The following is a 16,335-nucleotide window of genomic DNA, read 5'->3' as shown; positions in this document are numbered from 1 at the left end:
TCTGAGACTGGGGGGAAGAACAGCGGAAGCTGGAAGTTCCAGGCTGTCGCGATCAGGTCCCACAGGCCAGGACTTGCTGGTTACTATAGGCCAAAGACCACCAGGTACTCTCTATCTGCGAGGCTCTGCTCAGATAGTCGGAGAGAACATTCCTCTGCCCGGAATGAGCGAGCCGATAGTGGTATTGAGAGGACCTCGGATCATCTCAGTATCTCTACTGCAAGATGCGAAAGTATGAAAATGCGTCCCCTGCTGGTTGGAATACGCCAGTACCATGAGGTCGTCGCGCACGGAGCGACTCGGCAGGAACTGTAGGATCTGTAGAGGGGCCAGACTACGGCCCCTAAGCCTGCCTGAATGATGGGGAGGTATCCTTCAGGTCCTGACCATAGGCCTGAACCGGAACATGGCCCCCCCCCCTTTTCTTTGACGAGTCCGAGAACAGCATCAAAATGTGGGGAAAGGACGAGAATATCCACTCCCATCAAGAGGTTCCATAGGTCAACCCCCATTGCGGGTCTAAACGTTCCGCTGGTCCCATAGGGGCCAGAAAGTCCGGTTAATCGTTGCTTTGATACCACCGGAACTTGGGCCGCCTCACAGGGAACTTATCCTGAGGCGACCATTCGGGACTTTAGACGGGTCAATGAGGAAAAGAGACCCAGGAAATGTTCCAAGGTAGGGCTGAAAGCTCTGCTTGACTGAGAACAGGTGCTACGACTCTCCTCAGCCTTGCCACAGTCAACTGAAGGGAAGGCTCGGAGAAGGAGTCAATATCATGGCTAGATACTCCAGATGTTGAGGCAGAAGTAGAGAAGGCTCCAAGCAAATTACCAAGATCCCTTACTCTTGGTAAAGTCCAGGAAGCTTGCTCCGGTGATGAAGAAGGTCGAACCCGAGACTACCGGAGTTGGCCAGACCCCCAAAAAGCGAAGGAGGCGGAAGCCTGCTCCTGAGCGGCCATGAGGAAAGCAGGGAGAGTTCTCTGGTGAAAAACCTGCGATGCCGCGGCGGGATCGCCCCACCGCATCTTAAGCAGGAACACCTGTAGTCTAGGCTGAATTCCAAGAGCTTCCTGGAAGATGGATGGAATGGAACCTGGAAGTACCCGTCCTTCCGATCCAGGGCATAAGGAGTCCTGCAGTCTCGTTACCAGTCTGATCGACTCTGTTGTTCCACGCTGGACGAAGTTTGTTTGACAAACTTAATCAGAGCTGAGAGGTCGAAGTTTGTTCGACAAACTTAATCAGAGCTGAGAGGTCGACGACGGAACTCCCGTCTCAGATGCTTTCCTACGAGAAAGGAACAACTGAAGAAGCCGGGGGGGGGGGGGAAGCCGTCGACGACCCTATGGAGGACCTTCTCCAAAGGCATGGATCCTTCTGCCCAAATGGGCAAACCTCTTGCCGACCCCATGGCATAGAGGCTCAGTGACACTGGATTCGCTGACAGTGACAGAGAGATGGTAAGAGCGAGGCGTGATATCCTTGGCTGATCACGGAGATCGTGCAGGAATAGGCATTGGGAAGCTGTTATCCGGACGAGTAACCTTAGGCATCCCCCCAGTGTGAGACCTGCAAGGGGGTTGCCAATCCTAGAGTTTGTGAACTCTGCCGCTCCCTCTAGGATTATGCCTCCCCGGGAGAGCCTCCCGTGCTACCTGTCCCTGACAGGAGGGGACTGCTATTGTACACCTTGTCTTAGCTGCCGTAGCCGGTCCGATAACTTAGGCTGACAAGGCTGAATGAAGAGGCGTCGGAGGCCTGCAGGGTCTGGAAGAAAGCGCCTTGGAGGATTGAAAACGGAAGTCGACTTCCTCCGCACAACAGCTGTCCATGTCTCTGTCCTTGGGCTCAAACAAGCTCTTCCCAAGGATGGAAGAGTGTCTGAGCTTGTCGACATCCACGGATGAGACACCCAAGAGGAAGCCCTCGGTCACTGCGTCTAGATGCTCCAACATCGAGTTTGCCCGCAAGTTCGAAACTTGGCGACGGAACGCAAAGGTGCTTGAGCCCGAGAGGAGGAAAGTAACCATGATCTTCCTGGAGCTTCCTTGTACAAAACCTCGGGTCGCAACCGAGGAGGGAAAGGACCTGGTAAGCCCGTTCCATGAGATGGAGAAGAGGAAGGGCTAAACCAGTCACCCCTTGCCCGACGGAGAAATCTCGAACGGAAAGCTCCCTGGCAAGACCCTTCCAGGGAATGACGAGGAGGAAGGGCTGACCCAGGTTCTGGAAAGAAGAATGTTGCTCAGACCTCCCTGAAGATTCTTCCTGCTCTTGCACGTGCCATGCTCTGCGTTTACGGGGTGAAGACCGTGTTCTGGAAATACGCGCTCCAGAAGACTCGCCAGGCTGGCCGTGTTGCGAAACCCCGACGGGAATCGCGGTCGCAATCGCCCTGGCACTCGCGCGATGGTAAATCAACGCGTGGCCGAACGTGGAAGCACCCGTGCGCGGGCACGCAGACGAAAGTGCGCGGGGGAGCGCAGAAGGAGGGCGAGTGTGGTAGGAAGGGCGAGAGCTGGTGGTCGGAATCCGATGGTTCACAGGCGAGCGATGACCCGTAGGCAAGCAATGGCTACTGCAGGAATCGAGCCGGCGCTCACGCGATGGAACACCGTCAGTACGCGCCATGGAACACCGTCGGTTCGCGCGATGGAACACCGTCGGTTCGTGCGATGGAACACCGTCGGTTCGTGCGATGGAACACCGTCCTTTCGCGCGATGGAACACCGTTGGTTCGCGCAATGGAATACCGTTGGTTCACGCGCGGGCGAACATTGGAGCGCATGTGCGCGGGCACGTGGGCGTGCGGTCACGCGGGCACATGGGCGTGTGGTCGCACGGGCGAGCGCAGGCGGTCGGGAGACCGATGGCGCGTCTTGGCGAGCGATGGCGCGTCTTGGCGAGCGATGGCGCGTCTTGGCGAGCGATGGCGCGTCTTGGCGAGCGATGGCGCGTCTTGGCGAGCGATGGCGCGTCTTGGCGAGCGATGGCCCGTAGGCAAGTGAAGGCGCGTTGGCGAGCGGTGGTGCGTTAACAAAACGCTAGCGCGCAGGAGATCGCTGACGCGTAAGAGACTAGGGATGGTTAGCGTGCATCGCGCTAATCAGAAGGTGCGCAGGTGCATCAGGAAGGTGAGCGCTTATGCGAGCGGTCAATCAGGCGATCCTGGACGGTCAGGAAAAACCGTTGGCGCCCATTGGTGCGTGGCAGGAAAGGGCGCGCAGATGTGCGCTGGCGATTGAAGAAAGCTGACGCACAGAAGGACAGAAGTAAAGGTGAGCGCTGGCGAGCAGGAGGAAGATCTACAGCAAGACTCAGCTACCGGAGATCGTGGTCCACAGCAGGCGAGCGCTAGATCTCTACTGATGGTGTCCAGGGGACCTGTAACGCGTGGAAGATCGATGGCGATCATTGACGCGCAGGAGATCGCTGACGAGCAGGCGAACGTTGACGCGTCTGTGGTCGCTGGCGAGCTGGTGATCGCTGGCGAGCAGAAGGGCGATGCGTGGAATCCTGTGCGTACAGTAGCTTAGAAGCACGCGTAGGCGACCGCAAGCGTTGCTGCGGTGGAGCAGGCTGACGACCGGATCGCGAGGGCGAGGAGAGTCCTTGTCCAAGACCTGAACCGAAGTTCTAGGTCGCGCGGGCGAACGTGGGCGCGTATCAGGAACCGGAAGCGCAAGTGCTCTCTGACGGGCAGGAGACCTAGAGCGCTCAGGAGACCGATGGCGCGCAGGGCGCACAACAGGAACAGCAGGATGTTCGGAGTCCTCAGGAGAGCGCTGGCGAGCAGTGGGGCGATGATCATCAGGAGAGCGCTGACGAACAGGAGAGCGCTGGCGAACAGGAGAGCGCAAGCGATCAGGAGAGCGCAAGCGATCAGGAGAACGCTGACGAGCAGGAGAACGCCTGTGCGCTAACACTGCAGAAGGGCGCGCAGGGGAACCCTGACACGCAAGGGAAGCACCCACACCGTGGGAGGCAACCCTTAGCCCCGAAGGGACCGTTGCCCGTCGGATGACGAGGTCAGACTGCTGACCATCTGCACCAGGGGCGGAAGGTCAGGAAGGCGTTGGAGATCGATCCCCGGAGAGATCTAAAGAGGTAGGAGCTGCAGGCTGCATACGAAGAAGATTCAAAAAGGCGCCTCCTAGCACCCTTATAGGGGGACGGGAGGCCCTTACGACGTAGCAGACGGTGAGTCTTACGGCGAAGGCGGCCAACAGCAACAACAGCAGAAGAGTCCTCCGAAGAGGAGTCTCTATGAGTGTACTCCCTCGCGAACAAAAGAGAAACACTTCGTAGAAGAGACGGGTCACCAGTGACCTAAATAGAGCAATCCTCCGAAGATGGGCTCCTGCAGTTGCCCAGCCCCTTGAGCGTAACTGCAGGTGCGACCGCTCAGCGCCAAGAGCATAGTCGCACGAAATAAAGGCAAGAGGAGAACCCCCAAAGGGAAAAAACTCAAGCCTGGACAGGAAAACTTCCCTCGGAAGGAAAGTTACCCACCCAAGGAGGCGAGCCTCCTGAGTGTTCTAAAATGAACTGGAGATCTGTCAATCGTCACGGGAGTACTTCCAGGAGGAGACACGCCCCTGACGAAGATCTATAGGGGAGGCAGCAACAGCCGAATCCCCAGGCCTTAACAAGACAGCTCACTCCGTTGTCACATTACAGAAACGAACTAGATCGGTAACTGTGAAAAATAAAAACAAAAATCATTATTTAACATTCATTCCCCTAGGAAGACTCCGAAGAGGAATCCCGAGGGAAAAGAACACAAGAATTACACAACAGGCACGTGCCCTCACAACCACTTACATTCACGGAAGGAGAGCTGTAACCAACACAGAATTACAGTATAACAATTATAATTATGTAATTTAAAAATGAATGAACACTAAATAAAGAACGAAAACCCCGAAAGGAATCGTTCTACAAAAGCTGAAAAATCAACAAATACAATTAGATTCATAAACTAATTGAGACAAAACGTACGGCGTAGCAACCTCAACCACACGGGAAGGAAGCTACTCAGACGTAGTAAAGGTAACGTAGTAAAGGGTGAATGACCTCAAAAGAGAGAGAGAGAGAAAGACCGTAGTCAAACTCGATCGCGACCCATGAAATTACACCGTGGTGGCCTAACTGCCGAGGGCTACACGGAGATATCGTACACTAGACACACAAGCACGAACTCAGAAAAGGAAACTTACTGATTTCTATACTCAAACATATACATAAACACGAAAAAATTTTTACATATATATTGAGTAAAAGAAAAGTAAGTGATTAAGTAAAGACAAAACAAATAATGGCTGCCAAGCGAGGACGAAGACAGGCACGTCTGTCCATTGTCCGAGCCAAAAGTGAAGTGAGACATTTCACCGGTGTGTGAGGGAGGGAGGGGTAGCAAGCTACCCCTCCCCTACCCCTGCCAACTAGCGCGGGGTAGGAAACCCTCGTTAAAATCTAATGGCTCGTCATTTCAGCTACGCCGAAAGTAATACCCAATGTAAATAGCGTGGTTTGTATTTCGGTTACGGAACAAAGCAAAGTTAAGGAGTGGTTATTTTATGATGACAAGCGGAAACAACCAAGTTTTAAAAAATAAATTTAAATATTATGCAATAAATCTGGTAAATTTGTATTGTATTACAGGGTGTGATTTTCGCACAGAAAATATATGATTTCCTATAGTAAATAACGTGATTTAACCGAATTTGACCTTCATTTCAACCGGAATCAAACAGATCAACCAATCCGACTAACTTTAAGTTGACGAAGTGGTTGATGTTATTACGGATGAAATGAAGGTGAAAACCGGTTAAATCACATTATTTACTATAGGAAATCATATCCTTTCTTTGCGAAAATCACACCCTGTAATACAATACAAATTTACCAAATATTATCATACAGTATATATGTTGTGTTAAAATATTTAAATATAAGAACTTGTTCAACGTTGTCACTTCTCTTACGAATGTACTGAGAACGATAACATTAGCAACGTTACCAATGATTCACAGTACTACCAACGATGACGAATGGTACACAGAGTTACCAACGACACGATGACATTACTAGCGGTAGAAATGCTAAATATTTCCATACGTATTTTAAAAAATTTTTCCATATAACTATTACACAATATATAAAAAGTACAAAAAGGGCACAGAACCTAACAAACCCACCTAACCTTGCCTAGAAGTACCCCGGTCACAAAACACATATAATGACTATTGAGGAATGACTTACATTTATGAAACAGTACTACCAATGATGACGAATGGTACACAGAGTTACCAACGACACGATGACACTACTAGAGGTAAAATGCTAAATATTTCCATACGTATTTTAAATAATTTTTCCATATAACTATTACACAATACTGTATATAAAAAGTACAAAACGGGCACAGAACCTAACAAACCCACCTAACCTTGCCTAGAAGTACCCCGGTCACAAAACACATATAATGACTATTGAGGAATGACTTACTTTTATGAAGAAAACGACGAAACTTGTGGCTTCCATGGGGGGTAGACGACTTTTCCCTAAAAATGTACCTTTATAGGCAGTAACGGTATAACCAGAACGACGTTTCTTCTTAGTTTTAGGTATGATGGATTCAGAATTGCAATAAAACACGTGAATGTCTTTCCTATAAGATAACAGAGAACGGCACTTGGGGCACTGTAAACGATGAGGAATTACGTTGTGTGATTTAAGGAAATAATCAACATTAACTGAAGAATCATAAAAATCACCATGGAATTTAGCCACTGCTTTTAGGTACGGAATACTGCAGCCGTTACAAGTTTCTATAACTTCTTCCATCGAAAAATACGAAAAAATAAATCGCACTTGAAATGACGAACGCCTTACTGGGTCAAAGGTTACAACGCAAAAGGCATTGGAGGAAAGGGTATGAACACACCTCTCAAAGAGATAAAGGAAGGGGGGTAGGGAGATATCTGAATAGGCATCGGTTGGAAGACTAGCGGGTAAACATGAATGAACTAAATAGGGAAACTAGTCCAGAGAAAGTATTTATGGGAAACAGAGGAGTGAAAAGGAAATAACCAAAGAAAAGAAATAAAAACAATATAGGAAGATAAAATGGAATGAATGGTAAATAATATTGAATGGGAATATAAAATATGATTTTACCATGAAGGAACTGGATAGGGAAACTAGTCCAGAGCAAGTATTTATGTGAAACCAGGGAGAGAAAAGGAAATAACCAAAGAAATAAACCCAATATAGGAAGATAAAATGGAAGGTATGATAAATAATATTGAATGGGAATATACAATGAGATGATAATACGATAATAAAAAGAGTAATTGGGGGAGGGAAAACTTCTGCGCAGGGGGAGTGATATTTGCACAGACCGAAAACTGGTATGCACAAACGTACGTAAAAATGGGTGCTAATGTTAGCATGGAATGCTAACATTTGATCTACATCAGACGTTGGCAGCACTGGTTACTGTTTTTTTTCATGAAATAATCTTTGAAACGGCTCCTCCAAAGTTTATCCAGTTATACTGTTTTGTATTTTCCTCCGATTATAATACATACAAGAAGGTAATGTATAGAGAAGAAAAGGCTTGTTTTACGTTTATATATCGATTCCCCAGTATGTTTTCCCCACCCAAAACCCCGAGTTCCCACTGAGGGTCCCCCATTATCAGAGGATATAGATGTATATATATTTCTGAAACTATTCATTTTCCACGGGAACGAGCAAATGACGGGAACGAGTGTTATTTTCGAAGAGCGTAATTTTTTCTATAAGAAAAAGTAGTTGATTTCCTAGGTTACATTGCCCTATAATACACTACAATGTTACCATAAATCTTAAGGTGTTTTGAACACAATTGATGACGTTACATAGTGAAAAGCCATGACTTTCCAGTTAAGATAGTTGCCACCATAACTTAAAAAAAATATGGATTTCCGATAAGAATCTTCATCATAAAGGTTCAAAAACATCACACAATACATCAAACTAAAGTTTTATTTTCAAAAAACCGTTTATTGCACTATTCTATAATTTTACTCATAAGTCTATCGTAGGCCTATGCTAGTATAGTTGGAACCTTGAGGAAATAATTTCTAGTCAAATTCCGTCAAACAAGGATATCAACAAAGAACTAACACCATAAAAGTAATACTATAAATATCCTTTAGGCCTACGTACAACGTTGGGACTTAAATGTAGGCAGGCTACGCTAAAGCTACAGTTTGGCAACTGGTAGAGGTTGCCGTAATTGAAGGCAAAATTAAACCCTAAGGTATAAACGGTAAATATTTAGCATTTTCAATGTATATAAAATGTCTGCATATGCCTCAAATGTCCTTTGCATTCAAATTGGAGGAAACTTTACAAAATTATACCAGAATGGTTTGTTTATACAGTTCCAATCACCCTAACCTGGAACCTGGAATAGAGACAGGTGAGCCAATACTATTTTATACAATTTTACCCTAAAAATGTTAATTGAAACTGAAAGAATGATATTAGCATGGCCTTACCTACCTTCCTGTTTGCTCTGGGTGAGTTGTTGACTTGTTGCAATATTCCAAATGCACTTCCAAAGGTTTGAAGAAAATTCCCACTACACCAAAATAACGTAGACTGACTTAGCCCTTACGTGGCCGAATAGTCTCAAAATTCTGGAAGAATTCGAATGTACTTCTAAAAATATTAGTGCCTTAAAAAACACATTAAAAATAACACAAGGCTTCTGACCTCATGAAACAAATTAATATAGCTCAGTTATATTCGAGTTTGTCCAAAAATAAGAATATTTTCACTTAGAATTTTAGAACACATGTGATACTTTTCGTATGTGGTAACACATGTGTCAGTGTGCCGCACATGGGCATACCTCTTGTTTTCATTATTGGAATAAAAATATTATATTATGGCGCACCTGCACATTACTGTTAACTAAACATGTGAGGCATTCATGAAAATGTGATGTTGGTGCTTAAGTATTCTAGATGTTATGAAATATACAGTATATTATGATTTGTTTATGAACGTTTTATCCCACACGGAATATCGGGTCATAGATCGTTGCAACCAAATAATTGGCCTACATAGTATTTCCTTTAATTCCTTTAAATTTTATGTTATTTAGTTCCTTATTCAGAATAAAGTTAGCTTTCCTTTCCATTTCCTATTGTGGCAGCTATGGAACTGGAATAGCCTAAGCCAAATCATTCATAGCATACTACAGTATTACCATTGCGTGCTATTTTCTTTACGTTATTACCCCATATGAGAGTTTACATCTCACGAGATGTACTCGCTGTACGCATTATCCAAAGGGAATTTTGTATAATTCATCCTATCCTTAGCTGCACTTGTTTTAATGCTTCATATTCTCAATCTTGCCGCCCAACCTCTACTGCATAGTGTAATAATTTCAGTCTAAAGAGGTTTTCCTTAGTTGCCCTTATGCGATGGAGGTCCTCACAGTGCAATGCTAGGATATATCAATCAAACTCATAAATACAATCCAGCTATACTATTTAAGCCAACCATCCTACAAACCAAACTTTCTTTAAACAAGGCACATACACCAAGCATCCATGAAGCCAGACATTTAAGCCTAGCATTCTTCAAGATAGCAATTAAGCTAATAACTTTTAGAGCCAAGCATCCCTCAAGCCTGGTATATAAGCAAACTCCCAAGCATCCTTCAAGCTAGGCATGTAAGCCAAGCTTCTTTCAAGCCAAACATTCTTCAAGTGAGGCATTTAAGCCAAGCATCCTTCAAATCAGCATTTAACTCCAGCATTCTTAAACCCCAGCGTATAAACCAAGCATTCTTAAAGCCCAGTATCTAACCCAAGCATTCTTAAGCCCAGCATTTAAGCCAAACTTCCTTCAAGCCACACATTTAAGCCAAATATTCTCAATATTAGGTATTTAAGCCAAACATGCTTAAAATCAGGAAAATAAGCCAAACATTTTTCAAGCCAGATATTTCAAACAAGTATTCATCAAGCCAGGCACTTGAGCTGAGCATTCTTCAAATCAGATGTTAATGAAAAGCCTTCTTAAATCCAAGCATTCTTGAAACATGGCATTTAAGCCCGGAATTCTTAGAGCAGGCAATTTACGCACAGCATTCTTAAAGACAGCTACATTAGTTAAAGCCAGCATTCCTAAAGTAAGGCATTCTTCAAGCCAGGCTGTTAAGCCAAGTATCCGTAAAGTAGTCTTCCAGCCAGACATTCTTCAAGCCAGGCTGTTAAACCAAGTATCCTTTAAGTAATCTTCCAGTCAGCCACTCTTCAAGCCAGGCTGTTAAGCCAAGTATCCTTAAAGTAGTCTTCCAGTCAGGCATTTAAGCCTAGCATACCTGAAACAAATGAATCTTTAAGTCTTATACCTCTGAAACTAATTAGTGTTCAAGCCAATCATTTAAGCCTTATATCTCTGAAACTAAGTAATCTTCAAGCCAACCATTTAAGCCTTGCATCCTGAAACCAAGTAATGTTCAACCAGGCATTTAAGCCTTGCCTCACTGAAACTACGACTACGTAATCTTCAAGTCAGGTATTTAAGCATAGCATCTCCGGAACAATGGAGAGTCTAATCGTATCTATATTCAAGCAGAAAGGTGGTGACATGGAATGTGGTAACTACAGGGGAATGAAACTATCAGACCATAGTTTGAAAGTTTTTGAGAGGGTGCTAGATGGAGATTGTAAATATTGGGAAACATCATTTTGGATTCATGATGGGGAAAGGGACTGTGGATGCCATCTTTGTAGTAAGTCAGCTACAGGAAAAGAGGTTAGAGGGAAATCGGAAGCCCTTCTGTGCCATTGTAGATCTAGAGAAGGCTTATTATTGAATCCCAAGATAAATTATGTTTTTGTGCTTGAGGAAGAGAAAAGTCCCAGATAAGTTAGTTAGGTTGAAATGATGTACAAAAGAACAAGATGAAAAGTATTAACAGCAGTAGGGGAAACAGAACCCTTTGAAGTGAGTGTTCGATTACAGCAGGGATCAGCATTAAACCTGTTTTTTTTTTTTTCAGCTGGTCATGGCTGTATCAAGTGAAGACATCAGGAATGAAGAGTTCTGGGGGTTGTTATATGCAGATGATTTGGTGATTACCACTGAAAATGAGGAAGACTTACAGAGAAGGGTTGTAGAGTGGCAAGAGACTTTGGAGAGGGGTGGTTTGAGGGTACACGTGGATGAGACTGAAGGTATGGTGAGTAGTAAGAAATGTAAGGACTGGACAGCCATATGTGAAAGTAGATGCTCACAGTTATAAAACAGATTGAACAATTTAGATACTTTGGATCTACTATAGGATAGGAAGAAGGATGTGAGACTATTACGGGCTGCCCAGCGGCAAGAGCCCGTGTCTTACATAAGGTAAGGCAATCTACACACGCACACATGTGAGACTGAATTGGAGAATAATATTATAGCAGCCTGGGGGAAGTGGAGAAAGGTAGCAGAAGGGGTATGTGATAAAGAATACCAATCAAGCTAAAAGTGAAGATCTATATCACAGTAATAAGACTAGTTTTAATATACGGATTGGAAACATTGGCACTAAGATGAAAAGGGAAAGCAAAACTTGAGAGAACAGAGAAGAGAATGCTGAGCGGGATTATGGGAATATCACTGTTTGAAAGACTGGAAAATTATGAAATAATAACGGCAGGAGTAGTAAAAATTACAGAAGTGATAAGAGTGTCACGACTGAATGGTGTAGGCACGTGTTGAGGATGAAAGATGGGGAAGGCTTCAGAGGGACCTGTTAAGAGGAAAAGATCGGGAGAGACGCATAGAATTACAGTATATTTTAATGAAACACTTTTCAAACCAAGCATTTTTACAGTATATTTTAATGAAACACTTTTCAAACCAAGCATTTTTACAGTATATTTTAATGAAACACTTTTCAAACCAAACATTTTAGCCAATCATTCTTCAAGCCAGGAATTTAGGCCAAGCATTCTTAATGACAGGTATTTAACCAAAAGACGTTTTAGAGTCAAATACTTAACCCAAACATTCTCCAAGCCAAACATCCTTCAAGCCAGCCTCCTGGCTAGTACAATGATAACGCGTTCTCCTAGCATTCGCATGGCAGCAGATCGATCCCTGCCCAGGACCGTGAGTTTAAGCTATTTACTGGGGAGGCCACTGCTGTGGTTGGGCACCACAGTGGGGGTTGGGCTTGCCCGGCTGACGTTCTGGTGAGCATCTATTCTGATGTAACTGGAACTGAAACCAGACAACTTTAACTTTAACTTTAAGCTCGTCAATTAAGGTGGGCACCCCTCAAGCCAGTCATTTTAGCCAAGCATCCTTCAAAAAATGCTTCCAACTCAATTATTTTATAAAGTCAGGCATTTAAGCCAAAGCATTCTCAATGCTAGACGTATAAGCAAAGCATACTTCAAGCCAGTCATTTAAGTCAAGTATTATTAAAAGTGTGGGGGGGGGGGAAGGCATAGGGTGAGGAATCCAAAACGTTCAATACAGGATCCTGTATTCTGATGCCAACAACTTCAGCCACCACTAGCCTTATATACAATTTTTCTGTCCCAGATGAGGTCATTTAGCACATTTCTTGTCATGTGCAATAACAAACTGCTGATGTTACTGATGTATTATCCCATCATTGCGATGAACATATAGTGAGGGGCTTATACACCCCTTCCAAGCATTTGAATGTTTAAACTACAATGGTCTACCGTCGTTGACTCCTTGGGTACTCTGTAGGCATGTCTGTTTTTCATCAAAGGGCAGTTTTTATTATTATTATTATTATTATTATTATTATTATTATTATTATTATTATTATTATTATTTCTAGCTAAGCTACAACCCTAGTTGGAAAAACAGGATGCTATAAGTCCAAAGGATCCAACAGGAAAAAATAGCCCAGTGAGGAAAGGAAACAACAAAATAAATACTCTACAAGAGAAATAATGAGCAATATAGAATATTTTAGGAACAGTAATATCTTTAAAATATATCTTTCATATATGAATTATAAGAAAAAAAACGAGAGGGAGAGAAACAAGATAGGATATCGTGCCCGAGTGTACTCTTAAGCAAGAGAACTACCTCAAGACAGTGGAAGACCATGGTACAGAGGCTATGGCACTACCCAAGACAAGAGGTTTGGTTTTGAGTGTCCTTCTCATAGAAAAGCTGCTCACCATACCTAAAGCCTCCTCTACTCTTACTAAGAGTAGTTAACCCCTTGAGTAAAGAAGAATTGTTTGGTAATCTCAGTTCTGTTTGGTGTATGAGAACAGAGGAGAATGTGGAAAGCATAGGCTAGACTATTCGGTGTATGTGTAGGCAAAGAAAACCTGAGCCATAACCAGAGAGAGGGATCCAACGTAGTACTGTCTGGCCAGTCAAAGGATCCAATAACTCTCAAGCGGTATTATCTCAACTGGTGGCTGGTGCCCTGGCCAACCTACTATCTGCTCAGCCCCTTCAGAATGAAAACATTCACTGCAAGTTTGAACTTCCAAAGTTCCACTGAATTAACTTACTGATTAGAAAGATCATTCCACAATCTGGTAATAGCTGGGATAAAACTACTAGAATACTTTATAGTATAAGATTTATAATAAAGAAGGCATGACTGTTGGAATTAACTGCACACCTAATACGACATACAAGATAGTACAGCTTGGGAGAATCTGAATGTAAAGGATGGTCAGAATTATACACAACTGTATGCAACAAGCAGAAGGAAGTAACCGAACGACGGTGCCAGAAATTAATATCTAAATCAGGAATAAGAAATTTAATAGACCGTAAGTTCTTGTCCAACAAACTGAGATGATATTCAGCAGCTAAAGACCAGACAGGAGAACACTACTCAAACAAGGCAGAATGAACATATTAAAGCACTTCTTCAGAACAGATTCGTCACGGAAAATTTTAAAAGACTTTCTCAAAAAGCCATTTCTCATGCAATTGAAGAAGAATCAGGCCGAAGGTGTTTCTCAAAAGTAAATTTACAATCAAGAATCATGCCGAAAATTTAGTGGAATATAGAATTGAATAAATATTATCAATGCAGGGATCTGGATGTTAAGCAGCCACTGTTCTCGAGCTTTTTAAAATCATACTTTGAGTTTTGTTAGGATTCAACTTCATGCCCCATAATTTGTGTATAGTACGATTTCTATTCCATAAATTTGTAATTTCTCATTTTCCCGATGCTTCAATGGCACCTTGAGATTAATTCACCTGCAACAGAAAACGGTTATTTAACAATAACATTGAGATGAGAGAAAGTAGCTATAAATGTAAGGGAGTTTTATCAACCGATTAAAACCAGGGTTATCTATTGATAACAAAATTCATAAACGACAATAATCGTAATCTAAATTTATTAAGAAAACCAAGTCACTCATATCACTCTCAATTCGGCAAGTAGATACACGTTTTTTTTTTTATCTTCAATTTTGTCATGAGAAAACAGAATTTTTATTGTACAGTAATAAACAAATTTGCGCATTGTACGCACAACCTATTACTGAAACATCTCTCTCTCTCTCTCTCTCTCTCTCTCTCTCTCTCTCTCTCTCTCTCTCTCTCTCTCTCTCTCTTATGAGCACTAATTTTCCTATTTTTAAATACGTCGATAACATCTGATTGTGAAATCTGTATGCTAATCTTGATTTTAAGATAGGCCTACAGTGTTATAACGACTCTCTCTCTCTCTCTCTCTCTCTCTCTCTCTCTCTCTCTCTCTCTCTAATGAACACCAATTTTCCTTTTTTTTTCTTTTTTGAAAATATGAAAATACATCGATAACATTTGATTGTGAAATCTATAGGCTATTTTGATATGCAGATAGGCCTATAGTATTTTAAGACAATTTAGGTGAGTCATCTTTGGAGGAAGTGTTAGTACTTTATGCTGCTAACATAGAACTATAAAAAGAATTAAGAGTATGAAGAGTACAGTGAAATTTTGTAAACAGCCATAATAGCTAGTTAAAATTGGGAGTAATCAGCCTAATACCATATTATGGTCTCTCGTTACCTGTAGCTCTTTCGGAAAATTCACGAGAAACGGGTATATCACGAGACATTTTAATATTAAAAACATTATAACTAATTTATTATGATAATGATCCCCAAGCCAATGTTATACTAACCAAACGCTGATGTTATGTTCGAAAACACATCACAGTATCATTCAGTTTTTGGGCCAGCGCGCATGCCTAGACCATCTCTTCTGTCATCGACCAGCAGCGCGTTAGTTGCTATTAAGGATTTTCTATTTTGCATCAGTGATTTCTGATTTTCGAAAACATAAGAAATACTTTCTTCAATATAATGATTAAAAATAAGATTGCTTATGATATTATTATATGCCTTAAATAGGCCGGAATAAATCAAATATCAATATTAGAAAATATCTAAGTGGCAACTGTGTGAACGTTTGGCGGGCTGTCAAGTGATAAAGTAGTCAGAGTTGTGTCTACTTCCATTGAGTAAGGTTAACGAAGTTCCGTTTCTCGGTAGTTTCATGATCACCACGCCGAGAGGCTCTCAACGTAATCTGTGCTCATTGAAAAGTGAGATAAACTTTCTTTTTAGTAAATACATAGTGCTGGACATCACTCCGCCATGTCTTCTCTACTACGAGCGCTCTTCAACGGGACCAGTAAACACAAAAGTAAGTGGACGAGATTTTGTACCTTCAGATTTCCCTTTCCTTTTTGTACGGTTTACAATCTTTGTGTTGCTTTTATTGACTGGGCTTCTTTGCGTTTTTTTAATCATTCAATTACTGTGTCCTGAAATAAGTAGCTTTGGAATATGCGATGTGTAGGTTAAATGTCGTACCGGGAAAATTTTCCTTGAAGGTAATTAACCTGTAAGCTGCCGTGCAAGTACCATAATATGGCGGTGGTTGTAGTATTAAAGACACTCTCTCCCCCCCCCCCCTTATAACTATAGCCATACTTTAATGGTATTTTACATATTTAGGGAAGGGTCCACAAGTAGGCAAAGTTTAGATAGCACCATGAAGGACTTCGTTACTTTGAAAGGTAAATGAGGCTTGATGAATGTTAGTGCATTTAAGTATAGCCTGTCCATAATTTCGGTTTCCGTTTAAAGGCAGTCGAACTGATTAAACGTATATGACCAGACCATGCTCTGGTGATGTTTATTTGGTATTGCCGACTTAAATCATAGAAGTTTTTTTTTTTAATTGAAAAAAAGTAACATGTCAAAGTGCATTAATTACCCTATTACTGAAATTAAATTTAATATAATTTCAG

At 42.8% G+C, this 16,335-nt stretch overlaps 2 protein-coding genes across 2 annotated transcripts in view; both read left to right on the top strand.

Annotated features, from left to right (window-relative positions):
- Window positions 1–10,622: 10,622 nt before the first annotated feature.
- Window positions 10,623–11,325, top strand: LOC137641116 (uncharacterized). Its single transcript, XM_068373562.1, has 2 exons — window positions 10,623–10,835; window positions 11,083–11,325. Exons 1-2 carry the CDS (start codon window positions 10,623–10,625, stop codon window positions 11,323–11,325), a joined length of 456 nt encoding a protein of 151 aa, XP_068229663.1.
- Window positions 11,326–15,511: 4,186 nt separating this feature from the next.
- LOC137641454 (low density lipoprotein receptor adapter protein 1-B-like) overlaps window positions 15,512–16,335 on the top strand; it is a 174,198-nt gene continuing 173,374 nt past the window's right edge. Inside the window, exon 1 of the mRNA XM_068374018.1 lies at window positions 15,512–15,725. Within this exon, the coding sequence (XP_068230119.1) occupies window positions 15,677–15,725 (49 nt within the window). The 5' untranslated portion in view covers window positions 15,512–15,676. The remainder of the gene's footprint in view (window positions 15,726–16,335) is intronic.

The sequence above is a fragment of the Palaemon carinicauda genome, chromosome 5 (assembly GCF_036898095.1).
Source record: "Palaemon carinicauda isolate YSFRI2023 chromosome 5, ASM3689809v2, whole genome shotgun sequence".
NCBI classification, from domain to species: domain Eukaryota; kingdom Metazoa; phylum Arthropoda; class Malacostraca; order Decapoda; family Palaemonidae; genus Palaemon; species Palaemon carinicauda.
This window is presented reverse-complemented; position numbering and strand designations above follow the sequence as displayed.